The following is a 20,813-nucleotide window of genomic DNA, read 5'->3' on the forward strand; positions in this document are numbered from 1 at the left end:
GCGACTGTCTCGTGATCTCACAGCTCGCCGTGTCTGGCAAGTGAACTGTGCTCGTGAATCGCATGTGTTGTGTGTTTGTTATAGATTTTCTCATTATTTACCTTTATCGCGTTTTCGATTTGTTTTCTCTGTGAGCCGATACGGCACTCAACAAATCTCCTGATCATCATTATGAAAATATGTCATACATACATATGTCATAAATACAAGCCTAACAACACTGTGCTGACACGGGTAGCCAACCCCGGTGCTTTCCCCACTCGGCCATCCACCTCCCACAACTCTGGTTAGCATCAGACTGTTCGTCTGCACAGCATGCAGGAGCACGTGCACACACACACACATCACAACACTATACAGCTGCGGACTACACCCATCACTGTCAGTAAAGTGACAATTTCTACTTCATCATGATCTCGCATACTCTTCAGACAGTAAATATAGCAAAGAGTAAGTATTGCTACAGAAATTGTTGAACATTTTCTTCTGAAACGCTGGTGAATTTTTTTTTTTCTTTATTTACTTTTCGCATGAATTCCGCAAATAGCAAGGAATGATGTTTCAACAATGAGACACAACCGACGAAAGTGTAAAAACTTCTTTCTTGATTAAATCAAAATATGAGGACAGACTCCCCCATTAAATACATAAATACACTGAGATAATACACTAATACATTGAGATAATACACTAATACACTGAGATTATACACTAATACATTGAGATAACACTAATACATTGAGATAACACTAATACATTGAGATAACACTAATACACAGATAATACACTAATACACTGAGATAATACACTAATACATTGAGATAACACACTAATACATTGAGATAATACACTAATACATTGAGATAACACACTAATACATTGAGATAATACACTAATACATTGAGATAACACTAATACATTGAGATAATATACTCCAACAAGTGTTGTGTTTAAAGTTGTCCGTTATATATTGTACAGGATATTTATACATACCTGTAAATTAAAACAAAAATCCAGCACCGGAGAGACAGAAATGTATGACAATGAAGTAAGAAAACTCATTGACACTGACAGCCATAGCTATCCCATAATATCATATTTACTGCAGTACAAACATGTCACAATTGTTGACATTTCTGAGACTAAAGGCGGTGTGTAGATAACAAAGTCGATACAATAAGTAACAGCTGCTGTAATTATAGTTTATTTGTACAAAACTACATTGGGTACTGAGGCTGTCTGTGACAACAAATGTCTGTCTTACCAACACACTAATAACAAACCTTCCCCTCTAAGTGACTCCATCGTGAGTCGAGCAATATCATGTTTACATCTCCCTGTTCGTCGTGATAAACACACAAAGTAAACCCCCAAACCATAAACTCCTTTAACAGAATAAACATGAAATCTACCGAATGATGCTCCTGGTGAGTGAGGGCAACACCGTTAATCGTCATCACTCCTCCCGTCCTCCCATCCCACACATGTATCACCTATTCCCCAGTTTCCGATAAGAAACTAGAAGAGCTATGACTTCGGTAACGATGAAAGGCGACGACTAAACGAGAAGTGTGCGGTCACATAGCAACACAAACACAAACATGTTGACAGTCGAGGTGCAAGCTGCCATGCCACTGGGCTAAACTGTCAACTTTGTCATCAACGGGTCTTGTATAGAACATGAAAGCTCAAATAATCGCACTTTTTAAAAGCAGATATCAAACAAGTTTAATTAAAACTCATTGTAACATATTGAAATATGGATATTAATACGCTGCAATATAATATTGTAAATAACATTTTAAAACTTTGATTTTGTCATAAAAATTATAAGTTAAAATTGAAAGCGCAGAACGATACCAAAGCTTTTTTCAGAAATTTCCAGATTTCCACAAAATTACAAAACATTCGGGGATAATAATTTGTGTAAAGAATCATTTTGTCTATTTTCGTGTACAGACTAGATCATTAATTAAAATAATTTAAAAGGAAGAAATATTGCGACTGTTATTTCGCCTGGCTTACCCAAACCTGAAGGACGTGCCGGCGTGCCATGTGACTGGTATTTAAAATTGTAAAAACGGTAAAAATAATGTCTACTGCTGTCAACAACAGTACATGCATGGGAATATTGCACTACATAAATATAATAATAATAATTCAGCTTATATATTAAAGCACAGTTTTAAACAGACAAACTTTTATAAAACTCAGATCACATACTTTATAAATGAGCCAAACGGACCCTTCATGTTACTAATCTCGTATCTTTCTTTGTAAACATATAAACAATATTTTATAAATAAACCATAAGCCCGGAAACAAACATTATGCACGGTTTCATGCACAGCCCTAAAGTTCTAAGTGCTATGAGTTGGGCAAGAGGCTGAGTTCTGACACCTTAGTCATGCGGTAGATATCAAAGACAAAGACGAGAATATCAAACGTGTGTGAGTAACGGTGGCCGCCTGTCAACTGGGCAAAACGCTCATTTTCAGCCAGAAACCTTCACGAGAAACGATTGCCTTAAAAAAAATGTCTACTTCTGGCTGGAAACAGTAAGCAACAGCAACAGCAACATGAGCAGCAGCAGCACATTATCAGCAACAGCAACAGAACAGCAGCAGCAACAGCATCAGAACACCAGCAGCAATAGCAACAGCAACAACAGCAGCAATAGCATCAGAACACCAGCAGCAATAGCAACAGCAACAGCAGCAGCAATAGCATCAGAACATCAGCAGCCCTATAACCACTAACTTATTTTACTGGACTGCTGGCAGACGATTTTTTTCCAGTTAACTAGTAAAACGGTTTTAGTCATTCTTTGTTTAGGCTCGCCGAGACTAACAGCGGAGAACTTGGCAAGAGGCTAAGGGTTGGTGTTGGCAGACAGACAGCAGTCCACCTACACACATCCGTGCTGTAACACTGGCTTTCCTGGCTGAGCTGCCAACGCAGGCGCAACAGGGCGTGTCCGTGCATCGCGCTTGCCACTCAAACTCAGTGAGGCGAGTGAGTTCATCACCAGACCTGTCTACAGGCCGACTCTTATCTCACGGCTCCTGGGGTCTTGTGCCTCCTACACTTGTTTGTCGGGCCGCAGCTCCTTTCCCGAAATGGCGGCATTACCACACGGAACATTTCACGTAATCTTCATCATAAAAATGATCATAAGGAAATTATTTTTTGTTTTTGTTCTGACGGCAACTGGCGCGTAACCATTAATTTCACAATTTTTTTAAGGTGAACTGTATCACAATGCCCCCTCTCCCCAACACACACCTTACCCTGACTCGCCAGGTGGTTATGGGGTGAGGACAGGAAACAGACCGCGAGTTGCCGTGGGAACAGAAGACAAGTGCAATGTAGCTGAGAACAAGCCGGTGTGATCTGTAGACATCGATGTCGAGGAGACGAGAACTTCGTTACGACTGCAGCGACGATGAACAACGGACTTGGTGACGTCACACGTGTGCCGGAGTCAGCTCTCTGTCGCTCTTCCTCCTCTCCGCGGCTCCGGTCATCCCTACTCCGATATCACACCGACTCCGGCACCTGCCTCTGTGGTCTTGTCTGCCGCCTGCAAGCAAGTAAAAGGTAAGTCACGTGGCCAAGCATCATCCAGTCCGGAGCCCTGACTAGCAGCGCCTCCTCACGCCAGTAAAACAAGGTATTGACCAACCTCTTCCTACTAACAGTGGAAGTGAAGAGATGCAGCTAACAGTGCATAGACACCCTCATACCCCTTCACTCACAAAGTAAGGACAGGCACCGGTTGTTAGACATCAAAGGAAGGTGAAGAGGGGCACATGCAGTATTTTCATCCATTCCACAATTCTGTTACTAAGTGTAGTTAATTACAGTCTGCACACAAACAGCTTTTCTGTTTCTAAAAACTAACATGCACATTTGCAACTCTCACACACTCGCTTGTTTTGTTTTGTGACGAACACGACACCAAACAATTCTTTAGAATTATAATTGGCAAACCATCTGATCCAGTACAACATATTCCACATCCTTACTACAAAAACTACTATACAGAAAATATACAGAAAAAAGCAAACAAGACAAAAGAGGACAGGTAGATGCTACCCAAGACTAGGCAATGTGAACAATGCAAGACAAAAACACGACAATCTATCAAGGGGGAAGTTACAAGATAAACTGAAGAAGCACTGACATGTCATGCCCTAATATCAGGAAACTGGCAGTCTGTTTGTCCTCACAATCTTGGGAAATAGAAACAACACAGTCTGGTGTGGTGCAATCCATTATCAAGTGTATGCTTCTACACTAACACAGAAATGGATTTGAATTAATGTATCAAAAATGTAATCTTGCAACTGCACTACAATGTTCCAGAATTGTCTCGATGAAAATAAAATTACACACAAGTGAGGTGGATAATGGAAGATAAAACTTGTTACATTCTGCCTTAGCTGGAGTTTTATGCCTGTCAGCAACTGAGACTATTTCATGGTGAGAGCAATGTGTAGGTTGACAAAAATATTTTAAGATAGACTTTATTCTTTTCTTAAAAATGTACAATAAGCTTTTGAATGAACAGGACCTATTATATTAGGTAAAACATTTGGACACTTAAGATAAGCTATGATTGATTTGGACGAAGACTACAAAAATTTCACCGAGTATCTTGGCTGTGAAATAGTTTTGATGAACTGTTGAGAGTTTGGGACAGGTAAGGAGTAAATGTTTTATAGTTAACATCATGACAACAAGGACAGAGAGGGGAGTTTTCTCCCATGAGTAAAAAACGATGAGTGATAAATGTGTGACCAGCTTTTAGCTTATTTACGACCACCTCTTCTCTTCAGCTCAAGTGTACATTTTAAATGTTGAATGAACAAAACCTGATTACACAACTGGCCACAAAGAGTGCAAAAAGTGCAATTTCTGGCAGCTCATGCAGAAGAATACTCCTTGAAATTTTTGTTTTTTAAACTCCACACTAACACAGCACTATAAACGTTTTAAAACATTACACGTATATACATTTGGTATGCCTCTATTACAGGTATAGACAGCGTGCCTCTATGTCATGGAATTCTTTCGCTGTACTCATCAAGTGAGTAAACTTCACTTATCTTGAGGCCAGCTCTCTACTGTCCCATATCCATTTAACAATACTTTGTGCCACACTGGTATTAACCAGACTCCTGTGCACACCTTCAAACATCGATATTGTTGCTCAAATAACTCAGCAATCTTTCCTCCCTTTATCTCATTTATAACTAGATTCATAATAATGAAATAATAGGGAATGAGCCACCAGATTCTAACGGCACATAATCTTCATTACTCTTCACCATTACCAGCCCTTTATCGATATTATTAATATTACACTTTGGGTGGCCTGCCACAAGTCCATGAATACAGGGATTTAGCTGCTGTATGTTAGCAAGTATACTCTGCTCAAGTAAGATAATGATCCAGGTAAGCATTGCTTCACAAAAACAAGCTTATATCCTAAGCATGCCTGGCTGGTCAGCTTTAAAGGTCAATGAGGCATTTCACAGAATAAAAAAAAACGAATCTGATATAAAAAGTATTTGCATTTGATGATGGTTGATTGTCAATAGCTTTGGAATTATCTCTTACCAAGGCAGCTACCTTTTGCTGACTACTGATTGTCAAAAACTTTGGTAGTGCTAAAACTTTACTACTAAAAAAATTAAGGCAACAAACCTTCACCAATCATAGTGTAAAAAAAAAAGTGAAGTCATTTAATATGTGATGGTACACATAAAAGTGCACACCAAATAAAAAAAAAAAAAAAGCTGCAAGAAAGGTGCATGCAATGGCATGCTGTCAGAGGCAGGTAAACTCATTTGTAATTTTCTAGTGCAGCCTGTCACAAGTTACCAATTACTACACCATTTACACAGTTAAAACACTAGTTTCACTAAAAATTATAGTGCAACTTGATCATAAAATGCAGTATATGAGTATATAAAGTTAAGCAAAGATTAGTAACATGATTTTAAAACACAAGGTAAATCAATAAAAGCTTCATGAACACAAAGTCACAAGTATTCTGAAAAAAAAACTTAGTAAAGGCAAGATTGTTAATCAAAAGTACTGCAGAGTTTTATTTTAGAATACCCACAACCAACAATAACATAACAATAGTTATGCTATGACTCAAAATGTTTTATAACAAAGGTCGAAAGCCTCTAGAATATCCTGCAAAGTTACTCCTTGCCATGAATAATAATTGCCATGACAAGAACAGCACAGCACTGTGTCATATTCCATATACAGCATGCTTGCAGCACATAAAAACAATTTAGATGAGATTCACCATACACATTTGTCGTAATGGCTCAAAGTTTAAGTGTAAAGATTTCCTGTTAAATAATATCATAGATCAGAAAATGAAAAGACATACAACACTTAATGTTTGCCACAAAAGCATTAAAAACAAATCTTCAAATATGTGTGGTTTTTTTTTGTGACTGCATCCCAGCATGCAATGCTACAGTCGACTGAACTCCAAAGATGTTCAAAAGGAGAAATGTTGCTCAAAGGGAATACTAGAGGTATTTGCCACTCACAGGAACACTTAAGTACAGCCTACAATGGCAGCCAAAGGTAACCGCAACTAATTTCTGGTTTCTGTAAATTATTTCACAAAGCCACAGAAATTCCCACAGCATCAAAGAAGAATTTTAGCCTAAATTATTTGTAGACGGCTCATGGGAAATATTTCATCAAATAAAACAGAATAAAAACTAAAAACTAATATATCAAAAGATGAGGAAAGGAAATTTAGCATTTGGTAGATTTGCTATAAGCCATGTAAGCAAAAATTGACATCATAAGCTAGATGACTGACAGCCATGTAAGTATATGAATAAAAAAAGTGTTAGTATTAAAAGGCTACAAGCATGTATCAATGAATGCCATGCACTTTAGGTGAAGCTCTCAACAAAATCTTGCATGTGAGTGGCGTACATAATAACCAGGTTTAGCAATTTAAAAGCTGTCATTGCGGAAAATGACACTTCTTCTCAGGCAGGTGAAATTCATAGAACAGGTATGGGGTCAACCTCTTTACTGTCATGGCTGAAAGTTGTTTCTGCTTGTTGTGAAGCCTCTTGTAAATGCCCATTCTCAGCTAGTTTGAACTTGATATATCTGGAAGAAAAAGATACACAAATAGGAATAAAGTAAATTCAGTGATGGTGTCAAACACACAAGAGATGCAGGTGTACTTTTTGTATATAGGCCTTTTCTGGTGCTACTTTAGCGGTGTACCCACTGAAGGCGAAAATTAAAAAGCATTAGGCAACTGTACAGAGTATAATAGTTATAAGATATCATCTTTACTCATGCAAGATCCACCCTACCAACCTCTGATTTCCTTCAGTTCTCAGATCAAGAGACAGAAATTATTTATTCGCAGTAATAGTGTTCAGATAAGTGATCAAAATTAGTCTACCAGAAATATTAAAATTCAGTTTCTACTGTCATCTATACACCAAACAAAACAAGAGCTAATGACATCCACCCTACAAATGCTTTTATTTCAAACAAGCTGCTTTCAAGCATCTCGTCTATATGTGACATGTTACAGACATGATTTTAATCAATACTTGATACTGGTCACACTGGAAACCTAGCTGGTCAACCAGAATGACCCCAATTAATCTAAGTGCATGTAATTTTGCCTTTAGTAGACATTTATGATAGTTACTTTTGTCATAAACATACTCAATCACATATATTCACACAAATGATTGCACCCATGAAAACATATACAACCATGGGTGCACACACACGCTACTTGAATTCTTATTTTTAAAAATCCTAATCAACAGTACTGATTCATTAACACTATGCACCATGTTAGCACACTGACAATCCTCTACCACAACCCCACATCTGACCTTTTCCACAACTCCTCCACCAGCTGTGACACAACCACCTCATCGGTGTTGACAGCAAGGATTCGAAGAACAAATATTCCATCGCTGCGTAGGTACTCGGTAACAAACTGCTCTACTGTGCAGGTCTTTGGTACATGCACTGGCTCGCTATAAAACTGCATTAGACGCAAGTAACTCTCGACAAATTTCAAGGCTGCCTGTGTCTGCAGAATCTGTAGCAGAGGGAAACAAAATTTTACTTAGAAACGTACACAAAATTCTATGCATCTTTCCCTAGAAAATAATGTTGAAAGGTACAGGAGTTTCCCTCAAGACAGTTGTACTGGTCATATGAAAGAACAATATAAGCAATAAAAAATATACAAACTACATCAATCAAGAACACAAAAACCACTGCTCAAGTCAGATCTGTTAAAAGCTAGAAAAAAAATTATTCTGGACAGTCTTTGTCAAAATCTCAGACACACCAGTCTAGCTTCCAAAAATGTGATTCATTACTATTTTTTTCAATTCCACAGAGTGCAAAAAGATCAAGGAGCAGGGAACAAAACAAAGTCAGGGGATGTAATTATCAGGTGAGAGCAAGTTGTTTTCCCTAGGGCAAAATGAGGAACCCAAGGAAAAGCATCTTGTTTTGAATTTCTTGACCCCAGGGCACCTTTGTCACCGTTATATCTACTGCTCCAGGAGTGAACATCTGTGGGGTCTGAACTCAAAGCTATAGACCATAAGAAAATATAAAGCCAGTGAATTGTGCGAATACCTTGTAGCACCACGCAGAGAAACTGATGATGGTCACTACTAGCATAATCAGAAGCCACAGCCACTCAATCAGGAACAGTTTCTCCAGGAACATGTTGATGGTTAGGATACACTGAACCCATATCCCTGCACAGAGACAGCTCTGTAGCCAATGGCAGAAGGTGAAGACACACCAACATTTCAAATCTGACATGCATGTCACTTAAAATGACCATACGCATGGTTTAAGCTTTGACCTACATTTTGACTTACACATATCCACAAATTATTTAAACAAACGTACACCAACGTTTAAAATTTTTTTGAACTGATCACAAAGCTCGAGTTTCTTACTTCTCTTCTGTTCACAACATAAAACTGATTATTATATCTTGCTTATTTACATTAACACAATGTCAGTCTTATTTACATTAACCTGATGTCGGTCTTTGCAACTATTGTGAAACGTTTCAACACAGGGCACCACTGACCAAGCATTACGGCATCAATCAAAAACTACTGAAATTCAATGCATTCAAACTTTAAAATGTTATTCTACAAGTTCTCTTAACTTTAAGGCAACCAATTACTTTGGTCTGTTGATAAACCAAAATTCATCTTACCTTTAGCTTGATAGTTATCATAGGTTTGAAAATGACACAGGGCTACTATGGGAAAGATGGTGTTGCTAAATACATCAGAAGATCCAGTTGAGTAGCTACCAAGGGCCTGCACACCATAATTCCAAAAGTTGATGTGGAGAAATCCAGAAAGAATGAAAAACTGCATGAGGTTATTGAAGAGGAAGAGAGCCTTGACCACAAGGTAGAGGGTGGAGAGGTAGTTGCTTGTATCTGTGCCAATACACATCATGCAGCAGGAGATGGTCTTCTTCATGTACGGCAACGAAGCCCCGTGTTTCAAAAACCAGCGAGGCTTGCGGTGGATGCGGAGCCACTGTTCCAGGAACAGAGCCACCTGCTGCAACTTTTCTGCCTTCTCCTCTGTCTTTGCAAACAGAACTCCCTGCAGCATCTCAACCATCTTGACGATGTTGCTGCCAGAGTAGGAGTTGAACTCCCTCCACACCAGGTTAGGAAACTGCATCAAGAAAAAAAAAATCATTCAATAAACAAATGTGAATGGAAGCAAAGCAGATCTGAAATACTTCAAAAGGCTTAGAGGATGGCATCTACTTTGCTAGACTATGGAAAACAAAGGATGAATGGAAAATGATGCATTACAACATGAGCGATGATAATGGGAATTACAGAAATAAAATCATTTTTAGCAGCACATCTTAATGAACACATAAGACTTGTACTGTCTCATTCATAAAAAGTTTTTTTGCAATTTTTGTGGAGTTTCTGGCAGATGTCATACGATGAAAGGGTTGTTTTAACATCTGCCCTCAAAGTTAAAAATATTCTTGCTGAACAATCATCAGCTGATTCACAATTCTGTTGCCTGTTACCTGCACATACACTTATGTTCAGCAAACAGAATGCATCATACTTTGCAATTAGCACCGCTCTTCACAGCATGACTGAACCTTGATAAATTACCAATGAGAAGCAGATGTCCGAGTGGATAAGTCACTGGTGTCAGAGATGTACACTCATTAGCTGAATCCACAATTATGTAGAAAGTAATCTTTCTCAAAAAATCTAGCCCCTAAGTTAAGAGTTGTCTTTAACACCTTGGTGAGATGAAAGCGGTCAAAAACACCTCACTCACCAACAAGTGTAAGTTTATGGGAATGTCTTTTCTTCCCACCTCCTAAGGTCAAGTAGGTGGAACACCACTATAATTTTTACCTTGAAGAGAAATGCCTGCAGCAAAAAGACAACTGTGACCCAGCGGTAGAAGGTGATCTTGTCGAAGTCCTCCTCCCGTACCACAGAATCAGGCTTTGCTCCACCAAGTGAGTTCAGTTCATAGGGCGTGATGTTCAGGTTGCTCTGGTTTGGGTACTGGTAAAGACTATGTGTCCAGCAAAAGCTGTTGACATGTTGCTGAAACAACACGTAATCTGATGTTTTAAATATGTATATATACCTATGTATACAAATATAACCCATAACATACACTATTGTATTATCTATAGAAATATATCTTATTATGTGTGGATATTTGTAGAGGATAGAAATACATAAAAAGCTACCCAAATTACAGAGCTACAAAATTAACTAGAAACACTGACTGCGTGTGATCCTGTGCCTTCATATATAATTATGTTTGTAAATAAGTAGACAGATATCAACTGTAGTTTGGCTTGGAGATGATGTGCACGTCATCAAGCAAATAAACCCAGTGACAAGACATGATAAGTCGTACCAGCACAAATACCATTCTAGACTGAGTACATCACTGACTGGATCAATGCAATATTGCTGTTGAGGAGCCATTAATGCTTATGCCATGGTAATACAATAAATGATAATGGATGCCAAGATGAGTTTTGCAGTAATCATTTCTTACCTGATAATGCTGGAGGAGGTAATTTCCATAGTTCCAGCAGTTAATGGGTTCACTGGCATACTCTTTGAAGCCTGCAATTGCTGCAAAGAATGCAAGCATGGTGACAGTGACAAAGTGATGCAACTGGTCAATTCCATCATCATCACGAACTGACGACCGCAATGCCAGATGTGAGATGCCACTCAAGGCTGTGTCTATCCTGCAAGTACATTATCTGTGAATGAGCCAAACACACAGCATATCATGATATATGGCAAGTCGGTAGTTGTTTGTAAATGAACATTTACTGTAAAATACACTTTTAGTTGGCTTTGCAAATTACAAAAATATGTTTGAATACTTTTGGTGATACAGATAAACAATTAATAAAACTAAAATAATGATGTTTCATACATTTAATAAGCATTAAAACGTTTAATGGCATACAAACACATCTGTACTGATTTTAAGAACTCGGATATATTTCTACAGTTAGCTCAACAAAAAAAAAAAAAATAAAAAAAAAAAACCAACATCAACTTGATGGCTTAACAAGAAAAAGGTAAAACATAAAGCTGCAAAAATATAATGAAAAATAGTTCCTTGTTCAATTCACTGCCTGTTCAAATTTTAAAAATGTAGAAAGCCTAGGTACAGGTTTCAACATTAATAAATCAGAGACATTTGAGCAACTTTACAGACCATCTAAAGATGTGCCCCACCCTGCCACCCACCCCCACATGCCAAACATTTAGTTACAGATAGAAATGTGTTAATTTGTAACTTGCAATCTGTTTCGAGCATTGGTTATAACTCCTCTATGACAAAATGTTCATGCATGATCCGATGACCATGCTCTGTTAACAGCATAAGTTCAATTGCAAAGCACAGGATCCAACATAGAAAATCATGCAACACATCTTTACGCTCAACATCTAATTGACTAGCAAGGTTCATGCATCATAAGTATAAGGCCTCTGCATACCTGCCCACAAATCAGTTCATTTTTATGGTGTAAAAGAATCTTTCTGAATGTTTCTCTTAACATGGTGTTAATTGATGGCCTTGAAAGATATCAAGACTTCTTGTGAGATGCATTTTCTGGTCAGTGAATATTACAAGATTTTTGCTGTCAGCCACCAGAGACAACACAAAAGCATCTAAAAATTAATGGAAAACCGTAAAGGGTTGATGATCTGAAATTAGACTGGAAATAATGCGCATGCTTGCTAACGAGTAGACATTTGTTGTAACAACAACCAGTCCAGCAGAAATCAAAGCAGAGCAGTTGACCGTAGCAAACCATACCATCTAACATCACTGGCATCATCATCAACCCATTCCAGAAATGTTTCTACAAAAGACCCCCAGTGTCACTTAGGCCACAACAAGGAGCTTCTACAACATCTACCACAAAATTAAGTACAACATTAACAGCTACCACTCTTACCCAGGCATGTTCACAAGTAAACGAGTCTACAAAGGTCCCCACAGAAAAGCTGTGAAAGAAAACATTGACTCAAAAGTTTTCAGGAAATCATTCTAAAATTAGTGTGGACCAGGGATGCCCAACCACGGCCCGCGGACCATATCCGCCCGCGACACGGTGCCGTCCGGCCCGCAAAGCTTCTGCCCACAGTAAAGGAAATCGGCATGTTAGTAATAAAGAAAACCTAAGAAAAAAAAAAAAAAAAACGAAAAAAAAAGGGAAGAAGAAGTATTTATCCCTACGTAGGGGCGTCTCTCAATCTTTCGATGGATTTCATTCTTGATTTTCATCTTGGGAGGAAACCAGTGTTTGAGAACGAGGGACGCCGCATTCCACACGGGATTAGTGATCTTTTGATTGGTTAATATCTGAATCAGTCGTTAAAGAGATTGAAAATACAGACTCCGGGCTTTCTAGCAAGGTATAAAACAATGGGGTTCTGATAAGGAAGCAATACCGAAACAGCGTTTGAATTTCAAATATCTCACTAATTACTACATAATTAATGGTAAGTACAACTTGCTTCTAATAAAAATGGTATCTGTTCTATGTTTTTTTCTTTTTTGTATTTTTGCGGTGAAGTGGCCCGCGACACGGCTGTCCGAAATGGATATGGCCCGCAGGCCGAGAAAGGTTGGGCATCACTGGTGTGGACAAATAAACACACACACTGGTAGCTGCTTGTTAGATTAAAGCAGATTACCAGTCATCTTTCAAATGGAAAATTCTGTTTTTTCTTAAAAACTCTCAATACCTTCAAATCAATAATACATTTTTTTTAAGAATGCTCCTTTTAATTAAAAACTGTTTTAACAAGCAGAATCTTTAGTTATGAAAAATTTTAGAGCATTGCATTATCTATCTGGTATTGTACTGCTACCTGGAGTATACCATCCATCACATGGCCACGTTACTGTGCAATCGGTAGGTAGATGTCAAACACTATTGGAGATCAGAGTATGAGTAGGTGAGCAGCCAGCAACAGAATGGTCAGTTTAGCATGATGACCTTCACTGTATGGTCAGGAAATGTACTGTAGATGCTGCTAATTAGTTTAGTTGCTTACTGAAGCTGGCTGCCTCATACAAATCTATCACTTGTTAGTCCACATCTTTTCATACTTTTGTTGTTTGTTTACACGACAATACAGTCTGCTGAACCAAAGCAAGCAAATGTAATAATAGTCAGTAGGAACATTGTATATTGCTGTTAATGGCTCTTTAAGATGTTTCAAGAAACAAGAGCAAAATTACGAAAAAAACAAAAACAATCAAGCTTGCATAAAATGGCAAATGGGAAAATCCTACTTACATCTTGTCGGCAAATGAGAAAGCTGAAAAATGCAGGAAATGTTAATATCTGGCATGTGGCCAACACCTGCCTACACACCACCCACTCAAGACAGGGCAACCCTTTGCTTTATCTTCTCACACCACTGATGTCCTGCACCGGATGAAATGGGCAGAACTCTGCTCAGTAGGAAAGCCTGTCTTACACTGCAAAGTGAAACGCAACCAGAATAACAACTAGCAGTTGGGTAAGGCAGGGCCTACGTACATGTTCCTTACCAGTAAAAGGCTTTTTTTTAATACTAGATACATGCCATGCTATCAGAGGGGGGTTGGGTGGGATATTCCAGAACTGAGTGGATGAGCCATGTAGGTCAAAGGTTTAGCATTATTGTCTGTAAGGCATTCAAACCAACAGCCTACTGTTTCTTATGAGATGCTTTGTCTGCTCTCGTCAGGTAGCAGCTAGTAGTACTGCTTGCAAATAAAAGATTAGAACAATGTATAAATCACTTAAGGTATATACATCTGCCAAGATCCATAAAACCTGCTTCCACATCACGAGCCTGTTCCAACACTTCCTCCACACACACACACACTGTCCATTATTAAGAGGGTGATTGTGAAAGTACCAATAAGAAGTAATTATCACTGGTTCATGGTTTGCAATGCATGTATGTAATTGTTGATCATCATGTAATGTACTTGAACAGAGTAGTGAAACATGCATAAAAGACATTATTTACATCTTATAATTAAACCATAGAAAGGCAGCTTTGTTGAGCAAAGCCCACATAAAAAAATATGCTCTGAAGTTCATCAACTGAGCATACTTATTTCTTATGTCCCTTTCGCAACAATGCAAGTGGTAGCATATCCTAACTAGTCAGTATCAGCACAATTGCCCATCAATTTTAAATAATAAAACAAAATTAATTAACTAAAATTAATATTTTACTCAGGCTTAAGGACTAATCAAAAGAGACTGCTCTGGTTAAAAGCTAGTTTGTACATTAAAACAAGCTGATAAGCCATCTGCTCTTCCTAACAAATTCTATACTTTCCAAATTAGATTAGCCGTTCCCTCAGTAACTCAGGGCATTGAACTCCATAATTCTATGGCAATAAATTTTAAGAAAGAAGATATATTCATGTTTAAAAAATAGACAGAACTGTTTCAATTTAAGAAGAGGCATGCAGACATAAGAAAATTGTTTAATGAACCTGAAACTCACTCATTAATCATCCACACAATCTCGCTCACACACACACTGTACAAGCACGTACAGGAAATACTGCTTAGGAAGTTAGATCTTCAGTCCAAAACATGAAAGGAAGATGTCTAATAGATGTCATAGGGAGAACATATTATAGGCATGGTGAGGTTTGGCTCAGAGACTCCATATTTTCCAGTATCATAAATGTTAACAGATTTTGCTGAAGGAAAAAACGGAAACATAACAATAGCTCAAGCTGTTCTATGAACACATAATGCATTTAAGCACCACATAGCATTCCATCACCTAAAGAAACATATCCCTATTCCCATTTTCAACAAGGCTTAATGGACCTCCCTATTGCTCTGAAATCTGACCCGCACAACCAATCTCTCAATTATTAAACATGAGCCCTTGTGGAGAAATTAGCACAGTAAACCGTGAGTAACTGCACTGTGTGTGCGGAGGGTGGGGAGGAGGATAATGAGTGCAACAGAGAAGAGAGTGGGTGTAGGATGTATCTGATGTCTACTTGCACTACGAGTTAGTGTGCTCAAGCACCTTTGGGTATATTTATGTACATTTGATGATGCAAAATGTTTCTGTCTTGCCTTTTTGGAGGCAAGGAGATGTACTCATCTATACACCATACTTATCATTTCAAGTTAAAGTATGAAGAGTTGCAGGCAGTATGTGCAGGGCCTGGAAGAAAGCCTCCATGGGGCATACAGAATGGCCGCAGAGCAAATGGAAAAGATCTCACTTAAGAACAAGATAAGGTATGATGCAGGAGCTTTGGCAGCTACCTCAGAGGTGGAAGACAGAGTCCTGGTAAAAAAGATGGGGCCACGAATTACATCCAAAAAGACATTATTTAAAAGAAGCCGGAGTTAGTGCAATTTACAGTATGTTCTGTCAGAGCAGCTGCCAAAAACTCTAAAACACCACAATCTAAAATAACGCCATAGGTTTGTGATGAAACCGGATATGCAAATAAGTGGCGGAGGGGTTAAAACCCAGCTTCTTTATGTGATCTTGTTTTGCTTTTTCACGATCTGTTTTCAGCGCTAAGCTGAATATAAGAGAGAAATCCTGTGAGTCCCATGCAGTCACTTATCTGGCTCACGACGTAAGATATATGCTATTTAGACGATGACAGCAGTAAACAGATAAACTGTGCTGCATTTTAACTATTTTTAAAAAAATAGACACTGTAACCGAGGAAAGTATATGCTACCATATTTTTAAAACTCTGTTTGAAACTGGATCATAAAGGTGGAAGCCGGAAGAAACAAAAGAATTCATTCAGCCCAGTGACTACTGTAGTCAAATAATATTACATGAGTCACACAGACCCTCCCTCCCCCAAAAAAACCCACACAAATAAAACGAATGAAAGCTTTGGAACATAACTGAAAGTATCAACAGGTCAATGTGGATTTTAACAGCACTGATTTAAAAAGGAGGTTATTTTCTTACCAGAGATGGAGAAAGCCTACCCGTTGCGTGCGGGGTGCGGGATGCGGTAATAAGGCGCGCAATCCACCAAGGGAAAGCACTCCGTCTGATCAACGTCTGTTGTCTCCCTTAGATAATAACGCGGGCGGCGACGTAACGCATTGAGGGGATCATCTGTTGTCATCAATCAACACTTTCTATTGAAACGTTGAGCTAGCTATGCACCAATATATGCATCGTTCCAGGTGTGTTCACGTTCTCCTGAAAAAAATAAAACACGCAAGTCAGGACATAACCAGTGATCCGGCAAACATGCATGAAGTCGATCCTATGTATATCAGAGATTCTCAAACTTTTTCGCGACTGTATCCCATAAGGGTGAAAGTGCATCCGCGGGTACCCCTCGCACGTAAAAGTACTTATTCTCATAATGGCGTGTTCTTATTTACGTCGCTGCCTACCCCTGCATAAACCCTGGCCGTGCCCCTAGGAGTACGCGAACTACCACTGAGAACCGCTCGGCTATATTCGGCTATATACTCTGGGTGGAAGCCCATTCCTGTCAAACCAACCAACCACATTATCATATCAAACTGTGAAGATTCAGTAATATTCTATTTTATTCACGAAGCTGTTCGTAGGCGAACAAGCAGACGAAGGGCGCAAACTCTGGCAGACTTGGGAGAAAACAAATGACGAGTATGGCATGGGCTTCAGTTGCACACCCATTTCGGGAAGGCTGCTCGCTGTTCACATCTACACCAGATGACACAGGTGTCCACGTCTACGCTCCGACACACATGAAGACGGTGAAAAGATGGAAAGCAGTGTCGAGACAGATGACAAGATCGCCCCACATGCCTGCCAGCAATAGACAGGAACTATATAGGTAAACACTGCCAAGGTGAAACCAACGACAGGGTCCATAGTTTGTACAATGCCACTGTAGCGGTTACTTATCCCGTGGGGGGACAGCCGGGGTCTTTTCTTAAGTCCGTACTATTTTGTGCTTTGGGATGGCGAGTCCGCCGTCATTGTGTTATGTTAAACCAATACAGTTGTAACCAAACTTCAACAGTGTCCGGCGTCTGTCGGCTGACAGCACGCAGCACGATACAGCCACCGACTCACCTTAGCACCTTAGCCAATACTTTCCAATCAGTCATTCGTTCCTCGACCTGTACCTGTCGTTGGTGGGGGGGGAGGTGGAGGAGGGAGCACATGGATATACTCGGCAGATGGCAAGGTCCGCCACTTACATCAGTTTTGGACGATAGTGAGCAGGTCGACTAGTTGGACTGCATTGGACGACTAGTCCAATTTTTGGCTGTTGTAAGCCAGTTCTTCCTCTGGCCACCGCGGTGTTGACCACCCTCCAAAGCAACTTGAATGACATCTTCAACAAGGTGTATTGGCAGGTCACATGGCCAAACCAGACCACCTTACGTTGCTTGTCTGTTGCAAGTAGAGGTTCCTGACTGGTTTTATGACTACGAGTGTGGCAACCGAGCTTCGTACAAAGTCGTTGGTTTTATGTTCCTTGCACGAGATCCGGAGCCATCTAGGGCCTCCTCAAACAAAGAGCCATTGAGTGAGATACCAACACCAATTTCTTTGCTTGATCTGTCTATCCGTAGAGCAGGATCGGTACTACAAGGGCTTTGTAGGTGTTGTACTTTAAATTGTAGGCAACTTCATTCTATCCAGGTTAACTATACCCGCTGTTGTTGGGTGAAATGACCTATGACCCGCCATTTGGGTCGACTGGGGGAAGTTTGCTGTGCTACTCGATGTAGGATATGAATGCAGCACAGTGTAAACAGATCTCTGCGACTCAAAGGACAACTTGACCATTACCATTAGACGACCAGCAATGTAACTACTCCTGAAATGTAGAAAGTCTTTAGCAAACATGTCACGGTTCACTTTCATCATAGTCTCCAGCTCGCTTGTCCCCAGCTTGAGATAAGACATCGTAGAAACAGGTCAAATATCGTATTATGGATTTCAGATTTTGGTATGAAATATAGAAAATGTGTATGCATAAGAATCTCCTCTTATTTTTTTGACGATTTTAGAAGTAAACAAAATGTGAATTACAGACAAAAAATTGGTTCGTTTTACTGCCTTAATTTGCTCATCATATAGGACAAGAAACAAGTACAATTAAAAAGCCGTAAATATTTTCCTTCACCGTAAAAATCACTTTTAAAGTAGAAACAAAACAAGAAGACTGGTGGTGTTAGGGAAACGAAACATTTAGGTCCTCCACATTAGTTTGAGCAGAAACACTTAGCAACAGAAAGACAGCAGCTTTGATTATGATGGTAAGTGTTGACAGCAACACACATACATTGTCAATAATAATAATAAAAAATGTAAAATGTATAAAGCTCATACTCACACTCCTAAGGAGCAAGCTCTTAGCGCCTAAGAAAAAGAAGAAACATGGACAGCATACGAGGGACAGGACAACAAACAAACAACACATGAACTATAAAAGAATCAACAACCGTACTAAACAAAGACTAAAATAAAAGACAGAAAACAGAGAGAAGCAAATAACAAGAACAAGAGGTGAGATTAACATGATATTACAGCAGCAAGGACATCTGTTTATGTTGGTTGCCACGAGCACAACAAGTCACAAGTCAGAAGAAGCGCACACCGTCCATGAGGCATACTTTTGCGGATTATTTTGTTTTGCTTATAACCCTATGTAAAATATTTTATTTCATCCGCATCGAGGCTTAACAATTGTCACACTTTCTAAAGTTTAATGATGCTTTGACACTGATTGAGCCCTAGCTAAACAATACAGATGCTATCCCTGGGATCTAGCTAAACAATACTGACTTTATCACTCAGACCGAGCTAAACAATACAGACATCGCTGAGACCTACCCTTTGATGTATACACACTAGATTTTGTCGTTGCCTGTACTGCCATCCTCTTACGACCTGCTGGTAACTCGTAATCAAGTGTACGTGTATACAAATCAGTAATTGTCACAGTTCTGTTCTCGTTTGCTGATGGAGTTGCTCCCTCACTTCTGGTCACAGCATTTGTTGCGATGTTTCGTTAGAAATCCGGTTCTTTACTCCGCTGGTGCTTCTCCTCCACTGCAGGAAACAATAAATTCAAGGTTTCAAAAGGTTCTCTAAGGTATAAATTAGACCTAAATCGTAATTACTTCTTAGAAGGACAAGAAAGGTAAAAACAATGCAGCACAGATAAAGTCCAAAGTGAACACATCAAATGTTGCCTTCCATTGACAACGTGTCTTGTTTCCCTGGATTTTGTATTTTCTAGACGGGAACATGCTTCGTTGGTTTGTAAGCAGCTACTCAAGTTTTAGATGTGTGCGATGAAGTTTTTTTTTTTTTCAAAAGTCTGCATTTAAAACAATACAGTTTGTAACACTCTCTCTGTCCATACACATCTACCAAACATATCCCTTGTCTCTGTCTCTGTATACACATCTGTTTGCTAAACCCAAATGCATGATATCGAGTCTTTGGTGCGCGTTTCTGTCTGTCAGTCTAATGGACATCATGAAATGGTCATGTAGACGTTCGACCTTCATCTCTTTACACTTCTGTCAGTCCCACCATCTCTCTGTTTTCAAATACATGTCGGTTTGAAAGTCATATTTTCTGACTAGTAATGTCACTTACCCTTCTGCTGCTTCTTCTGCTTCTTCTGACCTGCAACAGCAGATATAAACATTGGCGCTTACTTCAAAAACATAAATGCTGAAATATGAAGTAAAATGCCTTAGCTTCTCATGAAGGGAGGAGAGCAGCACAGTGGATGCACATTTTAATAGGTATTTAAATTTACGACAGCTCCGATAAAACTGTAAGAACAGCACAACACATCTCTATTTTTTCTCTCCTTAACAAAGACGGAAATTTCTCTTTCTTGGAAGCTTTCATAAAACATGTACTAGACTAAAATGGTAAAATAAAAAGTCAAAGTCAGCCACACAACGACTCCCACTCAACCACTCAGTGGCATCGCAACTGATTAAAAGACTTGGGGAAAGATTTCTTCTTGGCGACTAGTTGTTTATATTGGCAACCAGAGAGGAGCATTTGGAAATGGTGACGACGGGTTATGATGGTCTGTGACATGGAAAGCTTTATTTGTTTCCTTATCTATACTCGTACCTCAGTTTTGCAGGCACCTGACATTTTAAAAAAGCAAACTTTACTTTGAATGAATTTTCTAAAGATCATC

At 39.1% G+C, this 20,813-nt stretch overlaps 1 protein-coding gene across 8 annotated transcripts; it reads right to left on the reverse strand.

Annotated features, from left to right (window-relative positions):
* Window positions 1-498: 498 nt before the first annotated feature.
* On the reverse strand, window positions 499-19,669 carry LOC112561071 (innexin unc-9-like). Of its 8 annotated transcripts, none has more exons than XM_025233273.1 (11): window positions 19,475-19,666; window positions 16,592-16,831; window positions 13,918-13,939; window positions 12,568-12,616; window positions 11,139-11,337; window positions 10,475-10,672; window positions 9,281-9,758; window positions 8,680-8,804; window positions 7,917-8,128; window positions 7,077-7,164; window positions 499-3,583 (listed from the first exon to the last, which is right to left on the reverse strand). In XM_025233273.1, the coding sequence occupies exons 4-11, from the start codon at window positions 12,573-12,575 to the stop codon at window positions 3,530-3,532; spliced, it is 1,362 nt and encodes a 453-aa protein (XP_025089058.1). In that variant the 5' UTR covers window positions 12,576-12,616; window positions 13,918-13,939; window positions 16,592-16,831; window positions 19,475-19,666; the 3' UTR covers window positions 499-3,529. The 8 variants fall into 8 exon arrangements, with proteins under 8 accessions (XP_025089058.1, XP_025089057.1, XP_025089062.1 ...); XM_025233272.1 differs by having other exon boundaries at window positions 13,918-14,102; XM_025233277.1 differs by having other exon boundaries at window positions 11,139-11,352; window positions 13,918-14,102; window positions 19,475-19,665.
* Window positions 19,670-20,813: the final 1,144 nt, after the last annotated feature.

This window comes from Pomacea canaliculata, linkage group LG4, assembly GCF_003073045.1.
Source record: "Pomacea canaliculata isolate SZHN2017 linkage group LG4, ASM307304v1, whole genome shotgun sequence".
Lineage (NCBI taxonomy): Eukaryota > Metazoa > Mollusca > Gastropoda > Architaenioglossa > Ampullariidae > Pomacea > Pomacea canaliculata.